Below are 16,855 nucleotides of genomic sequence, written 5' to 3'. Positions count from 1 at the left end.
AATAAAATGCACTTACTCTGAATGAATGCTTCTTCGAACAGCAGAAATATCAATTTCAAACATCACCAAAACAATTTCGCCACAAATTTGTTGAAAGGATCTTCTCCCATTTCAGAACAGTGATGGGAAAACATATAAACCACACCAAATAAAACTCGAAATTTCGATTTTAAGTAGGCAACGTAACTTTAAAATGGCGACCTGAGGGCATATATAAGAGGAGTACCTTGTATTCTTATTTTATTAACAGTTGCAATTTCCCCCCCCTTGTTTTTGTTTACTCTTGAATTGGTTTGTGCTTTTTAATTCTGTTTTTCTTTGCCAGACTGCCTTTCAAAAAAAAAGCCAAACTTGACATTTAATAGACATAAAAATCAATTTTATAGATTTAAAAACTGGCCAAAAGAGGAGAAGGAAAGGCTCTACTCTTATATTCACCAAATCACTAATTCACCTATTCACCCTAAGATCACCAAATGTGGCGATATATGTTCTGCGCTGGATTTAGGCACGATTGTGGTGGTTTTGGGGACGATGTTGTTTCTATGGCAACCCTTTTGACGTTAAAACTTATCTCTTTTGCTGCAGTGGTTTAATTGCTCATTGGTTCGTGTTGTGCATGTTTTGAAATGGCCTATGTTGCAATGATAGACGTGGTGGCAAGATTTCAGTCGCATATTTTAGATTATGTGGAAAGTAAATTTAGTATTAAAATGTACGATGTTGAAGTTGTTAACAAGTCTTTTGTTCATGGGTGTGTTTATGAGGATCAAAGTGTATTTTTGAAATTTCTGTGGGACTTGTAAAAGAGTCCAAAGTGCGGAGCTGCTATGAGAACTCAGGCGAAGAAGGGCATTTCTGATATTTCTTGTATGGATTTGCAGTTAAATGCTTGCTGGTAGAGTATGTGACTGTCAGCGGAGTTTAATATTTGGATTGTGGTTTTCGTGTAAAAAGTTAACTTTGAAGGAAGTTTTCATTGTTACTTTCGAAATTTTGAAACGCGGAAAGACGTGATATAGCAAAATCGTAGCACTTTTGTTCAGAGACGTTGTGTGACTGGCGAAATTTTATTAACAAATGTATTATAGTAAGTGCATTTTATTTTGTAGAATGTTATGTTTGTTATTTTTTTACTATGAATTTCTGTTGTTATTGTTGTTTTTTGAGATGCTTTTTTTAAGTTTAAACAGGATGCTGTGTACATGATATTCTTTGAAATTTATTGTTGTTATGTTAATTTATTAAGGCGAGCTGTGCGTAGTACATAGATTCATTCATGCCTAGATTGTGCAATTCGTAGATTTTTTTTTTTTTTTTTTTTTTTAAAAAGCTAAAACATATCACTGCGTGCATGGATTCTTGTCAAATATTTTTGGTTAAAAACTTTACGTTTTTGCTATGTAAATTTTTTCTTTTTGTTTTGAATTTTTAGCTTAAATTGTGTGTTCAAAACTTTTTTTTTTTTTTTTTTTTTTTCCCCTCCCATGTGCGAAAACCGCGTTTTTGGAGACATTTTAGGCTTAAAGTTCGAAAACATAGACAAAAAATTTAGATAGTAATATGGCACCGTGGATGGCGAGAAATTGTCACCAAGCGAGAGCATATATAAGAGTAGTTCCGAAGGAAAATTTTATTTCTGCTCTAATGAGTTTTATTTAATAATGATTTTCTTCAAATTAACTAAGAAGTGTAATACAGTCAAAAGTCGTTAATTCAGACACCCATAATTCGGAATGGCCTATAATCCGGACCTCAAAGCTACAAACTTTCTGCGCATGCGTCGCGTTGACGCATGCACGTAAGACCTCTACGGCTGCGAATATGCGTGTGTGCATGTGCTTTTAATGTATAACAGACGATATAAGCTAAGCTAAAATTATCTAATTCAGTTAATGTTGCAGATTGCGTTGTTCCTGAATCTTCGAATTGGATCCGGCTTATTATTTTTTGCAGACTGTTAGAGCAATTTTATAAAAGTAAGCTTGAACTTTCGATTATGTCAAATAGAATTTCCGACATATATTTACTAATATGTAAAGGATCTAAAAAGCGAAAGTATGTTTCGAAGTCCATTAAACAAAAAGTGGAATTGCTGCAAAAAATGGATAAAGGCATATCCTTCGTATCTCTAACCATTCCGAAATCTGTTTATCAATTTCATGCTGCGGCGCGCAATGAATTGGAAGTTGATCTGTCAGCATTATCCTTATCTTCATTTTATTTGGCTTATAATTCCTTATTAAATGTAGTATTTCATCTCGATGTACTCCGCCTTTGATATGATTTAAATCAAATTTCTCGTCATTATAATTCGCTTCTGATAGCGAAGAAAGTTACAGAGGTTATTGAAAACGAAAAAATTTCGATTGACAAATTAGTCGGTATTCTCGACACAGCAATTATAGGACTTGAACAGCGGAACTTTATAACTGAAGAAGAAATTATGTCTGTTTATCGAATTAAAGAGAAAGTATTATCACATAAAACGAAGCAACTTAAACAACTTACATTGAAAGAAATTTTAATAAAGTAAACAAATAAATATTAAGCTTTTTTTTTTTTTTTTTTTTTTTTTTTTTTTTTTTTTTTGTGTGTGTGTGTGTGTGTGTGTAAATTTTGATACCCTTTAGATCATAGTTGTTCTTTATTTCATAAATTACGGTTTCATATTTTTAATTTTATAATTTCTGCATGCCATCTCACAGATTTAAACTGATGATCTATAATCAGGAAAAATCAATAATCTGGAATCGCAGAAGTCCCGACGAGTCCGGATTAACGACTTTTGACTGTATTATGTTACTAGCAGCTTCGCTGCCAGCCTTCATCTGGCTTTTAAATGTACCGGAAAATGGCTGAAGGGAACACCAAACGTTAAATTTAAAAACTGTATAGAATTTTACTCTGCACAAAAAATCATAAAAAAACGTTATTACGTATAACAAAATTACAATGAAATAAGCAATGTCCCTTAATAATACATATATTAATTATCCTAATAAATAAATTAACCCAACTTCCCTATGCAAAATCTTAAGAACTCAAATGGTATAAAGGAGGTTAAGAACTTTGTTTCCTAAAAAAATCACTCAAAGCTTTTCAATATCTTAAAAACAGTGAAATGAGCAATAAATAACATAAAAGAATACAAAAAACAGAAAATTCTGAAAAGCAAAGTATAATTAATGATATTTAATCTTATATTTCTAAGAGAAAAAAAAATACTATGAAATAAGCTATATCCTTTAATACAAATATTAATTATCCTAATAAAAAAAATTAACCAACTTTCCTTTGAAGAAAAAAAATCATGCAAAACTTTTCAATATCTTACAAACAGTGAAATAAGCAAAAAATAACATGAAAGAAACTCGAAAAACAACACAATTTTACTCTGCAGAACAACTTATAAAAAACATCAATAAAAATGTATTTTATATATAAAAAATGACAATGAAATATGACAAGCTCTTAAAAACAGTGTTATAAATACGATGAAAAATTGTTGCCAAACCCATATTTCTAAAAGAATGAAACTATTCAAAATGATGCGATTTCATCAAAAATCTATTAACAACAATAAGAAAGGAAAATTGTTGCCAAAATCGCATTTTTAAAGATGTGAGATGTGAGAAGTGTACTCGGAAGCGTCATTTAAAAATTTTTTAAAAAATACAAAATATTATCATTTTTCCAAAATTCTTTTTGTAAAAGCAGTCGCAAGGATGAAAGTTTAACGTGTCCAAAAGTCAAAGAAAAAAAACTGTACATTTTTAAACATAAACATTTTTAGAAAAAATCCCGTTGAAAATGTGTTAAGCTGTTAAATAAATTCGTATTGAATCCATTTATTGAAACACGAAATTTATTTTAAGTTCGTAAAATAGGTAACTGCCTACATTTCATGACGATGTGAAAATGGAGTGCGTAAAATCTCGCTTTCCTATAGCCCATTATGTCTCAAAATGATGTGATTTCGTAACAAAACATAAAATTAAAAGAATTCTAATTCGAATTTCGAAAAAATCGCTTTGAGGTGCACTGGCTCTTGTCTAGATGCACCTATGTACCAAATTTCGTAGCCACGGGTCTATCTGCTTACGCACAGCGTAAACAAAAGAGACACACACAGACAGACTCTTTAATATATGTAGAGATTATTTTTAAGTGTAAAGTTTTCTTAAATTGCTGTTAAATAAAAAGTATAACGTAAGATTTCTAAATTGTGCTTCTCTTACATTTTCAGCAAAACCAAATAGGAAGTTGACTTTTATGTATTTAGCAAATGATGTAATCCAAAACAGTAAAAAAAAAGGGCCTGAATTTTCTAAAGAATTCAGCAATGTTTTGAGTAAAGCATTTGCTCATGTGTGTGAATGGTAAGTACCCTTTCATTCACATGCTCCTTTAAATAACCGGCTAATTTGCTTGCAAGTACAGTAAACTATTGTTGAACTTGAGGATTATGTCACTAACACATTCCACATAGAGCAAAATTTCATTCCACAAAATATATCATAGGTATAATTCAAATTGAGAAAGTGTATGTTAAACAAACCTGAATACTGTTGTAATTAAAAGGGGAAAATAAAACAAGTGATAATTGAAGGGAGCTGTACAACAGCTTAATGAGAACGTACATGATACATCCCCCCTTTAACTGGTAATTTTTGTTAGGACAGTGATTGATGCAACTCTTTAAAAGTATTACAGTAAGGAGCACAGAGTTTTTCAATGCCACTCATAAAATGTTCTCAACTTTCTTCATTTGGGTTAAACTCCAGTGTAATCAGACAGTTCCTGTGCCTTTTTAACAATTCATTTAACTTCTTGTAAGTTAAAGGCACATTATCTTCTTCACTATCAGTGTTTTAACTGTCATCTGTTATAAAATCATCCAGTTTGTTCATCATTTATCAATTTCTGCTTTGATTTTTTTCTGCTGTATCAACATTTTTCATTGTCAATTGCTTTTACAATTTTTACACTTTCTTTGGATCCAATCTGATCCAAACAAGTATGGCTGAAGTAGCGCGCGATGCGCACTGTTTCCAGCTCATGAGGAGAGCCAGTAGGCACATGACGGTAGGAAGCCTAGGAATTAGGCCAGACAAGAAGACGTGCTGCAGACGGAGCAGTACAAGGTAAAGCAATCATGAGTTTTTATGATAAGGTACTGTGAGAGTATACTACATGACAGAACGAGTTTGTAGGAATACAAACTCTCAAAAGCATACATTTGCAGATATAGAGTTACAGTGACAAAAATGCAGTTTGGTAGATCAGATATCATACAGAAATTTTGATGAAATAATGAGAAAAGTATTCATAAAATTTATATACAATATATACAGGAATATTCTACTTTATTTTACCATCTGTATCGGGTTTAGACCATATAATTTGGAATTTGAACTAAGTGATTCCTTTTGTGTCAGTTTAAAAAGATCCTTTTCAGTCTCACTTCGCTGTATAAATTGAATCCAATAGCGTTCAGCACTTGCGAGTTCTTCAGCAGTTAGTACTCCTTTATACTTTTCAGAATTTCTCTTATAGTTATTAATAAACCGTAGGACATATGCAGCAATTCGAAGAACCTTAGATAAGTCACTGTATCTGTGCAAATTTAACAAGCTATTGCTATTTTGAACGTGTGTTGGCCAAAGCAATACAGTTCTTTTTTCTCTCCTTTTCCGCTTCAAATGTATCAATATCAGCATTCGGTATTTCTTCACTGTTTAGAGCATCAACTTCTATTAGTCACAAGGGGCCTCTCTACCATGTTTCATCATTAATTAAAAATCATGCACTTACTCCCCTAGTAAGTTTATCTGCAGGATTCAGCTTTCTGTTGCAAAAATTCCAATTCGATGGATTTGTCTTTTCTTTGACTTCCAACACTCTCTTGTGGACAAATTGCTTCCAATTGTTCACAACACCTCTAATCCAAAGTAGTATTGTGGAATCTGTCCACATGAAAATATCACTTTCTTTCAAAGAAGGAAATGTAGATCGTATATAATTAGACAATCATGCGGAAATCAAGTTTCCTAGTAGTTATAATCACGGCAAAGTCATTTTCTTCAGTCAAGCTCGGTTACTTCATTCCACCGCTCCTGGAACATAGATTCCAATTCTGCTGGAATATTTTTATCCCATTTTAAGCCTTTTACCCAAAGATTGTGCACTATCAATTTAATTCTAACACTGAATAGTGTAATTAAACCTAATGGATCAAACAACATGCCACATGCACTTAGAACTGTACGTTTTCTTGGTGTCACATACTTAAATTTTGTAAATTGATTCAGATCTATCTTCTAGGTGTCCTTATCATAATCCCAAATTAATCCTAATACCTTTAACGGTATATCTGTTTGATTCGATGGCGTTCGACATTCCATTTGGCTTTCCTTTCATCTTTGATTAAGGATTGCTGAATTCGAAGACCATTGCCGTAAATTCACGTTTGCTTCACTCAGTATAAATTTAGAATCTTTTGCAAAAGATACCGCTTTTTCAACAGTTGATGCCCCACTTATTAAGTCATCAACATAAAGGTCTTTCAAAATAGAACATGCTTCATTGTGTGAATTTTCATATTTCTTTAAATGAAGTCATATAATTTCTGTCAAAATAAAAGGACTGTATTCACACCAAAAGGAACACGTGTCATTCGTGAAATTCTGATATCGCAGCCATTGAAATCAAGTTCAGTTCCCCCCTCATTTCTCCATAAAAACTGCAAAAAGTTTTCGATCTATGCCAATCTATAAAAATGATCTCTGAATATCAGCACAAAACGCAATTGAATGCTAACAAAATCTTAAAATAATCCTGAGCAAATCTGGATTAAGTTTGGGATCACTATCTAAACAATCATTCAGCGACTGTCCATCTCTTAACTTTCGAAAATGCATCATTCACAATCCTAACTTTCATACTTTCCTTTGATTCGCGTATTACAGCATGATGAGGCATAAAATATCCAATTTTTCTATCACAATCTCCATGAAATGCAGCTTGCTCAATAATACCATCCCTTAACTGCTCATTAATTATTTCTTTATAACAAAAATACAGATGCGGATCAAGCCTAAATTTATTATTTAAGCTTATCAAACATCTTTCTGCAACTTCATAATTACTGTTCAATGTGTTACAACCCTCCTTCCATAATAATTTAGTTTCATACCTCCCATTTTTAAAATGGTATTTCTTTCAAACATATCTATGACATCTGCATCTGATCACGAAATTTCCATTTCCCTGATTTATTCCTATAGCCTCCAAATCCCATAAATTCCGAATTCTTTCAAATTCTCCTTGTTCCTTCACAGAGATATGGTTTACACAAGTCTTATCATACTCATAATTGCCATGAATATCCGATCCCATTTCCTTACCTTGGATTACAAACCCAAACAAACTGTCTGTAATAACTAATCGTTTCCCTAATCTTATGTTTCTTTCATATAAGATTTCCCATATGTAATCTGAGCTGATCAACATGTGTATCTCCTTCGTATTTCCAATGTCGCCCAATTCTAGTCCCTTATTTAGAGCCATGTTTCTAACCCACTTTGATGGAACTTCTATGTGGTCATGCGTAATCGTATCAATTACCACTGCTTCTGTGCTGAATTTTTTACTTGGGTTGATTCTATTCCGCAAATCCAGCTGAACTATATTATACTGCTGTTTAGGTTTACGCTCACTACCAAACCCATATATTTCAAACGTTTCACATCTGGTAGCCTTCAATCCTAATGAGTCCACAGTTTTTCTTCTTATAAACGTTCTATTACTCCCGCCGTCTATTAACACCCTCAAGATTTCGCTCTTTTTATTTGTTTTTACTATAGTGCTGAATGATTGTAATAAAACAATGTACGACGCTCCTGCGCTCTTGGTTTTGCTTACAGATACTCTTTTTTTCCCTCCGAAGCAATGCAATGACTGTACCATAGATAAATTTTTGTTTGTTTCTTTACCATTTGATTTGGCTGCATTATTTGGCGGTTTAACCTTATTGCATATTAAACAATTGTGAGGATTTTTAGGTATTTTGCAGTGGTCCTTTTTCCAGCCAAATTTTAATGTATGTCTACATTTCAGACAAATGTAACATCACCCCTGTGTTTTTAATGAATTTCTTTTTTCTGTTAATGGTTAAGGACATTTATGTGTTTTGTGAGATTTATCTGAACAGAAAACTACATATTTCATTCGCTACAGCTGTTAAAGAGCTGCTGTTGGAATGCGCACTTTTGAAATGTTTCGTTTTGGGTCTACGTAATTTTTCTGATAATTTTAAGTCATTCCTGTATTACTAAAAGGAATTTCATTTTGCTTAAAGTTTTTTAATCTGGTAATAAAGAAGACACTTCCCTTATTTCTACCTCCTTTCTCAAAAACTTAACTAAGTGCTCTATATCAAATGATTCACGCGATTCGCATTGTCTATTGTAATACAAATTTAGCTCTTCTGGAATTTTCTATAGTATTACCAGGCAAAGTAAATTACTATAAGTGCTTGCTGCAACACCTAAAGACTGTAATGATTGAATTTGAATCTCAATCGTATCATATATTCTTCGCAATGCTGAAACATTCACGCATGTCATAACGGAATCAATCAACAACATTTTATTTATGTGCGATCTTATAATCAAATCTAGCCTTCCGAATCTTTCTATTAACAATTGAATTGAGGAATTGTAATTTTTTTTTGTTAACGAAAATCCCAAAATTGCTGATAAGGCAGTACCTTCTAAAAATGTTTTCAGATATGAAAACTTCTCAACCTTACTTAAGGAATTGTTATTATGAATAGCTACTTCGTAGGAATTCTAGAAATCCAACCAAGCACTACAATCACCATAAAACTTCTCAATACTTGATTTCGGAAGCTTAACTACACTAATTTTGTTTCTTACTTCACATTGTTCCAACCTAACATTTTCATTAACTCGAATTTCATTTTGCGAAGCCCCTTTAAAAGCCCTTTCTATATGCATATCTAGTTTCATTTTCCATTGAATACCGCTTTCCTGATATTCTTCACTCGCAGCAATTTCGTTTTCTAACTCATCTATATCGATTATCCCTTCTATTTCACTATCTAAACCCTAAAGATTCTTTATCTTTTCAATGAGCTGGTTTCATTGATGATAAAGATCATCAAGTTTTTATTCTTTACTGTAAATTACCAGGGCTCGTACGATCCTTAAGAGTCCTTAAGTTTTTAGGGATCGATTTTTGATCCTTAAAAGTCCTTAATTTCGGCCAAAATCGGCAGAAGGTCCTTAATTTTAATCATCTGAAATTTCTGTCTGTTTTTTCGATTGCCATTTTGAGTGTGAATTAGCATTTTGGAGGAATATTTTTCGCAATTCGCTGACAAATATCGTTATCTTTTGAATGGATGTTTGTGTTCATGGGTTATAAATTGTTCCTATTTCTAATTTAAATGGTGGGATAGAGTTTCTGAGCAAGAAGTGCAACACAAGCATTTTGAAATTATTTCATTTTTTCTAGTGAAGAGCTCTTAAACAACTTTTTGCTTTTGGAGATATGAATTCTTTTATTAAATTGCTCTAAATTTGGTGACTTAGCAACATTTTGGCGACTTTAAGATCAGTTTCTATAAAAAAAAAAGTTTTAATTCCGAGATCTGGAAATTTTTCAATGATTTTTTAGAACATTGTAACATTGATAAATTTCATTAAAATAATGGTAATATATTGTAATTACATTTAAGAAATAACATTAGAATAAAGCATTTTTATTTTTTGCTGTTGTATTATAGTTTCATTTTGGCCACTTATACAATATTTTGAATCTAAAAAATAAGCAAGGTATAATGCTATAAAGCAGAATTTACGAAACAGTTCTTAGCAAAATCAAAATAGCTATGTAATTAATTAAAAATGTCTTTTTAATTTTTTCATGGTAAGAGTTTTCTCATGTAATTGTCTCAGAATATGCGTCAGTTTTCTCGGTAAAATTAATTTTACACTTTTTTGGTCAGATATTTTTTTGTTTTTTTCCAAAATATTTCTGGCTTTTTGCTGTTACTGAATAAGTAGGGATAATTTTTTTTTTTTTTTTTAGAATTTTAGACATTGCAGCTTGGAAAGTTTAGAAAGTTTTGAAGGCAAGATTTATAGACCCACGATTCTGGAAGATTCCAGAAAATTGTAGCAAAATGAAAAATGTCTCCATGGTATTAATCCACAATTCCTACTTTTTGGGGAATGTTTGAAACAACAATGAGAACATAATAAAGTCGTTAATTCGGACACCAATAATTCGGAATGGCCTATAATCCGGACCTCAAAGCTACAAATTTTCTGCGCATGCGTCGCGTTGACGCATGCACGTAAGACCTCTACAGCTGCGAATATGCGTGTGTGCATGCGCATTTAATGTATAACGGATGATATAAGCTAAGCTAAAATTATCTAATTCAGTTAATGTAGCAGATTGTGTTGTTCCTTAATCTTCAAATTGGATCCAGCTTATTATTTTTTGCCGACAGTTAGAGCAATTTTATAAAAGTAAGCTTGAACTTTCGATTATGTCAAATAGAATTTCCGATGAAAGTATGTTTCGAAGTCCATTAAACAAAAACTGGAATTGCTGAAAAAATTGGATAAAGGCATATCCTTCGTTTCTCTAACCATTCCGAAATCTGTTTATTAATTTCACGCTGTGGCGCGCAATGAATTGGAAGTTGATCTGTCAGCACTATCCTTATCTTCATTTTATTTGGCTTATAATTCCTTACTAAATGTAGTATTTCATCTCGATGTACTCTGCCTTTGATATGATTTAAATCAAATTCCTCGTCATTATAATTCGCTTCTGATAGTGAAGAAAGTGACACAGAGGTTATTGAAAACGAAAAAATTTCGATTGACAAATTAGTCGGTATTTTCGACACAGCAATTATAGGACTTGAACAGCAGAACTTTGTAACTGAAGAAGAAATTATGTCTGTTTATAGAATTAAAGAGAAAGTATTATCACATAAAATGAAGCAACTTAAACAACTTACATTGAAAGAAATGTTTAATAAAGTAAACAAATAAATATTGAGCTTTTTTTTTTTTTTTTTTTTTTTTTTTTTTTTTTTTTTTGTAAATTTTGATACCCTTTAGATCATAATTGTTCTTTATTTCATAAATTATGGTTTCATATTTTTAATTTTATAATTTCTGCATGCCATCTCACCAGATTTAAACTGGATGATCTATAATCCGGAAAAATCGATAATCCAGAATCGCCGAAGTCCCAACGAGTCCGGATTAACGACTTTTGACTGTAGTTGAATGTTTTACTTCTGATACTAGAATCTTTTTCTTAACATTTTTATCTTCCCTTTATTTTGTCTACTGTTCACTAGACACAAGCATAAAATATCTGAAATGCTTCTAATCTTATCATATGGACAGGCATTATAGAAAAGATTTTTTTATTAATAAAGAAATTGAAAACTGACAATTTAAACTATTCATCTAATATGTCTTAATGCATCATACACAGGGATGGCACCAGGCATTTTCCCACCTGATACAATGTCTGTGGATCCTAAATTCTGCTGCCTGATGCCTTTCTAAATTCTGCTTCCAATGCCTTTCTAAATTCTAAAATTTTTACATTTCCAGATTTTTGTTGCTCGATGTGTTATTAAATTCTAAAAATTCTGTCACCCTAGCTCTATAACTGGACCTTACCATATATATTTCTTCTGAATGTTCATATTACTAAAGAAATAAAATTAGCAGCTTTCTCTATACATTCTAAATGCATTTAGTGTTTTTAGAATAATAGAAATCTTTAATTAAATCCAAAATTCTAAAATGGAAAGGAAACGTGGAAGAAAGAAACTGAATGCATTAAGAGAAAGAGAAATTATTCTTCAATGATATGTACAGATATTATTATATTAATTACCCAGTTGTTTACAATTTCAGCTTTTACTATAATTTTCCATTTCTATTTTCTCACCAGAATGCAAATCACTTAGTTTTTAAACTGAGGTTTTGGGAGTGTAAGGCAAGAGTGTATTTCTGACCTCCACTTGCTCCCTGCATTGGTTCCTGCCACCTCTGATAATTTGTAATTATTCGTCTGTACATAACCGTTGCCGACATTTGAATTTGTTATGACGATAAAGTTACTGAGCTTAAAATATTACAGCTTAAAATGAAATTAAATTGTTATAGTCTTTGATTACTAGTCCATATTTTTAGTTTGAATTTGCTTCTTGTTTAATTACATTGTCACGAGCTGTAATTGATTTATTTAGCATTATAACATGCCTTTATGTTCTGAGTTCTTTTTAAATAAGAAGCTTATTTAAATCTTTGTAGCTACTTTCAGACATGGCGATAATTTGCTTCACATCTGTCCAGAGGCTTTCGGACTATTTAACTTTTACCATATCAAGTAAACCCTCATATGTACATTTTGGGACAGATTAGGAGACATTTTGGGACATTTTGGTTGACAGATTAGAAGCTGAAACATGTAGAAACTAGTGAGAACATTGTCTTGCATATTGAAACAAAGTTCTAACTGTTAGAAATATGCTTAAAGAGAAGGAAATGGATATAAATTAGTAAAAATGTCTGGGAAGGCTTCAAATTAAAAAGACGCATAAATGTTTTGTTGAGTGTTGTTGCTACAAAACATAAATTTTTTGTAGTTTTTAATGTATAATTATCCTAATATCGTTTAAGATTCAATGCTATAAATTACATGTATTTTAAACTGTGAAATTTTATTCGATTGTGATTTAATAGGGCTTTTTTAACAAATATTGTTAAAAAAATAAATAGAATTTAATATTGCCCATGTAAATCCATAATGACTGTTATCTAATACCTAATATAATTACTTATAACCAGGGCTGTGGAGTCGGAAGGGAAAATGACCAACTCTGATTCTGACTCCTGGAATTTTAATGACTCCGACTCCTTCATATATATGTGAACATATACACATGGGTGCAGCTTATTTTTTATTAAAAATTTTATTATCTTCTTTCAAATATGTCCAATTAATATGAGTGTAAATATTTAATGCTACGTGATAAATTTCACAAAATTTATTCTATTTTCAAACTTATTAACAAGTATGTTAATTCCAGATAGTTCCAGATAGTGCTGCCATCCGTTGGGAGGAAAAGGGAATGACTCTTCACAGTACTTGCATATACTCTTATAGGTCCTTAATTTTTTCATTAATGGTCATTAAAAGTCCTTAAAAGTGCTTAATATCCGTGTGCAGAAATGTGTATGAACCCTGATTTCACTTAAAGGTTTATTTATTGCATCTTCAATATTTGTCAAAAGATTACAAAAAAGCTGCCTAATGCAGTTTCGTTTCTGCCTTAACCTTTCAACTCTTTTCACCATGTTTGCATAAGCTACTTCTGTTTTCAAAACTAAATTTCAAATCAGTTTACATCAACTAAATAATGAAATCATAACTATAAATTCAAAACTTCCTTTAGATTCAAGAACTGAATCTAAAGGGAACCACCTCAATTCCATGGTCGTGAATCAGAAACTTCCAAGACAAAGAAAGGTTCACATTCCATCAGAAGATTAGCAGTAATCCCAAATCATGTCCAGGTCACCAACAATGTGGTGTCTTCGTTTTGAAGTGTTGAGTCATTTAATTCACAGTAGTTGCCTTTTGATTATTTATTGAAAACAGTAACAAACATGATTCAAACAAATATGAAATATACGTGGCACATTCCCCGTGTCCACTTGAAACTATTTCTCCAGTTTCAAATGCAGCACCCAATCTTGCACCTTTTTCTGACTCTAAGCCTTCTGTAAGCTCGAGCAATATTAAACACCAACAATTACACAGAAGGTTCGATTCAACCCTCGGTATCTCTAACTCTTCGTACCTTTGGTACTTGGGGGGGGGAGGGGCGAGTACTGTGAAGAGTCATTCCCTTTTTCTCCCAACAGATGGCAGCACTATCTGGAACTAGATTTCTTTCATCATCACAAAGTGCATTCTGAAATTTTTAGAGAACATTCTGTTTTTTGGACACTGCTATGACACCAACATGTGATCTACCTTCTTTATAGCCAAAGCAATAATTAAAATTATGTATTTGTATGTGAATTGTGCTCTAAGGCATTAGCATCTTTTCTTCCATATTGAAGTACCTCACAGAACCGATCTGATTATAAAAATATGTGGAACTGCAAACAAATGCCATTACCACATGAGGCTTTGAATATTTTTATGATTCCTTGATCAGATTAAAAAAGTGTTGTTAGGTAGGAGGAACAAAACTTCTGTGTTTGGATGCACTATTGGTGCTTCCTGGCAATGATGTTGATGCTCTGCATCATACTGCATACAAATCAAATTCTAGCATTAGATAAATTAAGTGAAAACAAGGTAACACATATACTAAGTAAAATTAGGTTTTGCAAATCCATAGTCAGCAAAGGTTACTGTTTTACTATAGACATTTTTACTGTTTTACTATAGACATAAAAATGTCTATACTATAGACATAAAATACTATAGACATAAAAAAACTAAAAAGTTTTTTTAATTAACAATTCATATTTTTAGTGTTACAGACTCAAAGACAAGAAGTGGTTTGGAGAGAATCATAAATGTTTGGGAAGATCGGAATGTTTATGATAGCACAATTATCTCTGGTCTTCGATCTGCAATGAAAATTAATTCTCCTCTTACTACAGGCAAAAATAATGAAATATCAAATGAGAAGAAAAGGAAGACACCTGAAAGGAAATTTAAAAATTTTGGTTTGTTATCTTTCTGACTGTCTTTTCTGACTTTAATTTTTATGCTTAATTTTTTTTCATATTTATAACATAGAGTTGTTTAAAAAGGAACCCTTTTCAAAGTTCTGTTTCTGATCCTTAGCTATTTTAAAGGAATAAGCCAATGATCATTTAGAAAAACAGATTAGTATGTGTTCATTCATTTTGGTTGTGTTTGTCATGCACTGGTGTGTAAAATGTAATGTTTATTATTATTTAGAGATTGCTTAATTGTATAAAACATGCAAATACATATTTTAAATATATGTATGTAATGAAAGTAAACTTCAAAGTATTTGTTATAGGAAAATGAATTACACAGATACATAGATTGTAGATCCATAATGAAAAGCAAATTGGGCAGTCAAGGCAAATTAAATTTTAATTTTTATTAAAAAAATAATGTGGCCACAAACAACTTGGCACACTCCTTTTGCCTGTTTCATCACGTTTGCATTTTTGATAGCTTTGTAGTAAGAAGAGAGTAACAGGCAGCAGTCCAGCTAGGCTGAAGTTTAGAAAACAAGTGCAGTCGTGTTCAGAATAAAACCTTAATTCAGAATGAGTTAGTTTTGGTTCTCAATACATTTGACTGGTAATTAATACTGCTGTAAAATTATTCGCTCTCTGAGTGTTAGTTCCATTTACATCACCAGTGTTATGTAAAGACATGGTTTAATCTGAAATAATGCAGTGCAGAAAAAGATTACTGGTACTTTTCCATTTCAGCAGTGCAAATCTCACCAAGCAGGCTTCATTGGCGACAACAATACAATATACACAAATAAAAAATGTTAACGAATGTTAGTTCTAAGAATTTTTTATTTTGAAGGCATAAACATTTTAATATCGTTTAAAATTTTGTAAAAAGCCAATAAATTTGTAAAAACTTTAATTTAAGAATTTACTATGCTTTCATGGTTCAACATCCTGATTCGCCGGCTCATATCACTTGACCCCACATGCAAGCATCTCACATAAACTTCATTACAAAAATCTAATTCTCTCAGTAATTATCTGCATTAATTTCAAGTTAAATCTTAATTTGGAATATAAGTTTAAATGCAAGAATTATTTCAATTCATACGAATAGCTTGCTCAGAAATTATGTAAAACCGCAGTGCTTTACTTCGCTAGTGCATTCTCATTAGAATTGATGAATTTAACCCTTGACTTTGCCTTTTCTATATTTTCTCCTTCGGGTGAGTGGTGTGATTGCATTCTAATTGACTTAATTATCGCCAATGGCCTTAGGGCATAAAATTGAACTATCTGGTAAAAATACAATGTAATTTTATGCTAGTATTGAAAGAAACAATCAATCTGATAAGAAATGGCTGCGACTTATTTTGAAAGTGAGGCGTAAAAGGTTACCAGCGAGGATATTCTGTTTGGCATCAACTGTACCATTACTGGCAACTTTATCGCCCAGGCAAAACAGAAAAGTACCAGCTTACTAGTTTTGGAATAGAGAGGGAAAGTAAACTATTTAAAATTAAACATTAAGATTTATTGCTAATTAAAACTATATTTTAAAGTTATAATTCACATATTTTAGGGTTACTGCTAATTAAAACTGTAATTTATCGTTACATATTTTTTTATCTTGCACACACACATATATATATGTAAGAAGAAAATATGTAACTGTAAAATAACAATAACAATTAATTTCTCTTTTTAATTTTGGTGCTTTTCCTCTTTACTCTAAAAATAGTAATAACTTTTCTAAAATATATTTTTCAAAATTAATACTCTTATGCAGTGATGCCTGCAGTGTGGTGAAATTTTGACCGATCAGATTAAATAAATTTTTGTCATAAATACTACTGCAGCTACTGCTTTTGTTGTTCCCTGTTTCATTTGATGCTAGCATACATGCTCTACAACGCACCACTCTGTTCATTGTGAAGATATAAATTGCTGATGTACTAGAATTATTGGGTACATCATACGCCCAAGATTGATGTAGACTGTAAGGATGTTCATGAATAAATTAATATGTTCTTTTCATCAAA

At 31.7% G+C, this 16,855-nt stretch overlaps 1 protein-coding gene across 2 annotated transcripts in view; it reads left to right on the top strand.

The window, feature by feature from the left end:
* Positions 1-16,855, top strand: part of LOC118179389 (regulation of nuclear pre-mRNA domain-containing protein 1B) — a 75,550-nt gene that overhangs the window by 7,448 nt on the left and 51,247 nt on the right. For both annotated transcript variants that reach the window (XM_085827740.1, XM_085827741.1), the window contains exons 3-4: positions 4,250-4,382; positions 14,623-14,819. In XM_085827740.1, coding sequence (XP_085683866.1) covers positions 4,250-4,382; positions 14,623-14,819 — 330 coding nt within the window. The remainder of the gene's footprint in view (positions 1-4,249; positions 4,383-14,622; positions 14,820-16,855) is intronic.

Source organism: Stegodyphus dumicola, chromosome 12, assembly GCF_044657685.1.
Source record: "Stegodyphus dumicola isolate Sdum_Otavi_A_Nest chromosome 12, ASM4465768v1".
Taxonomy (NCBI): domain Eukaryota; kingdom Metazoa; phylum Arthropoda; class Arachnida; order Araneae; family Eresidae; genus Stegodyphus; species Stegodyphus dumicola.
Note: the sequence above shows the minus strand (reverse complement) of the source record. Positions and strands in the feature narration are given on the sequence as shown.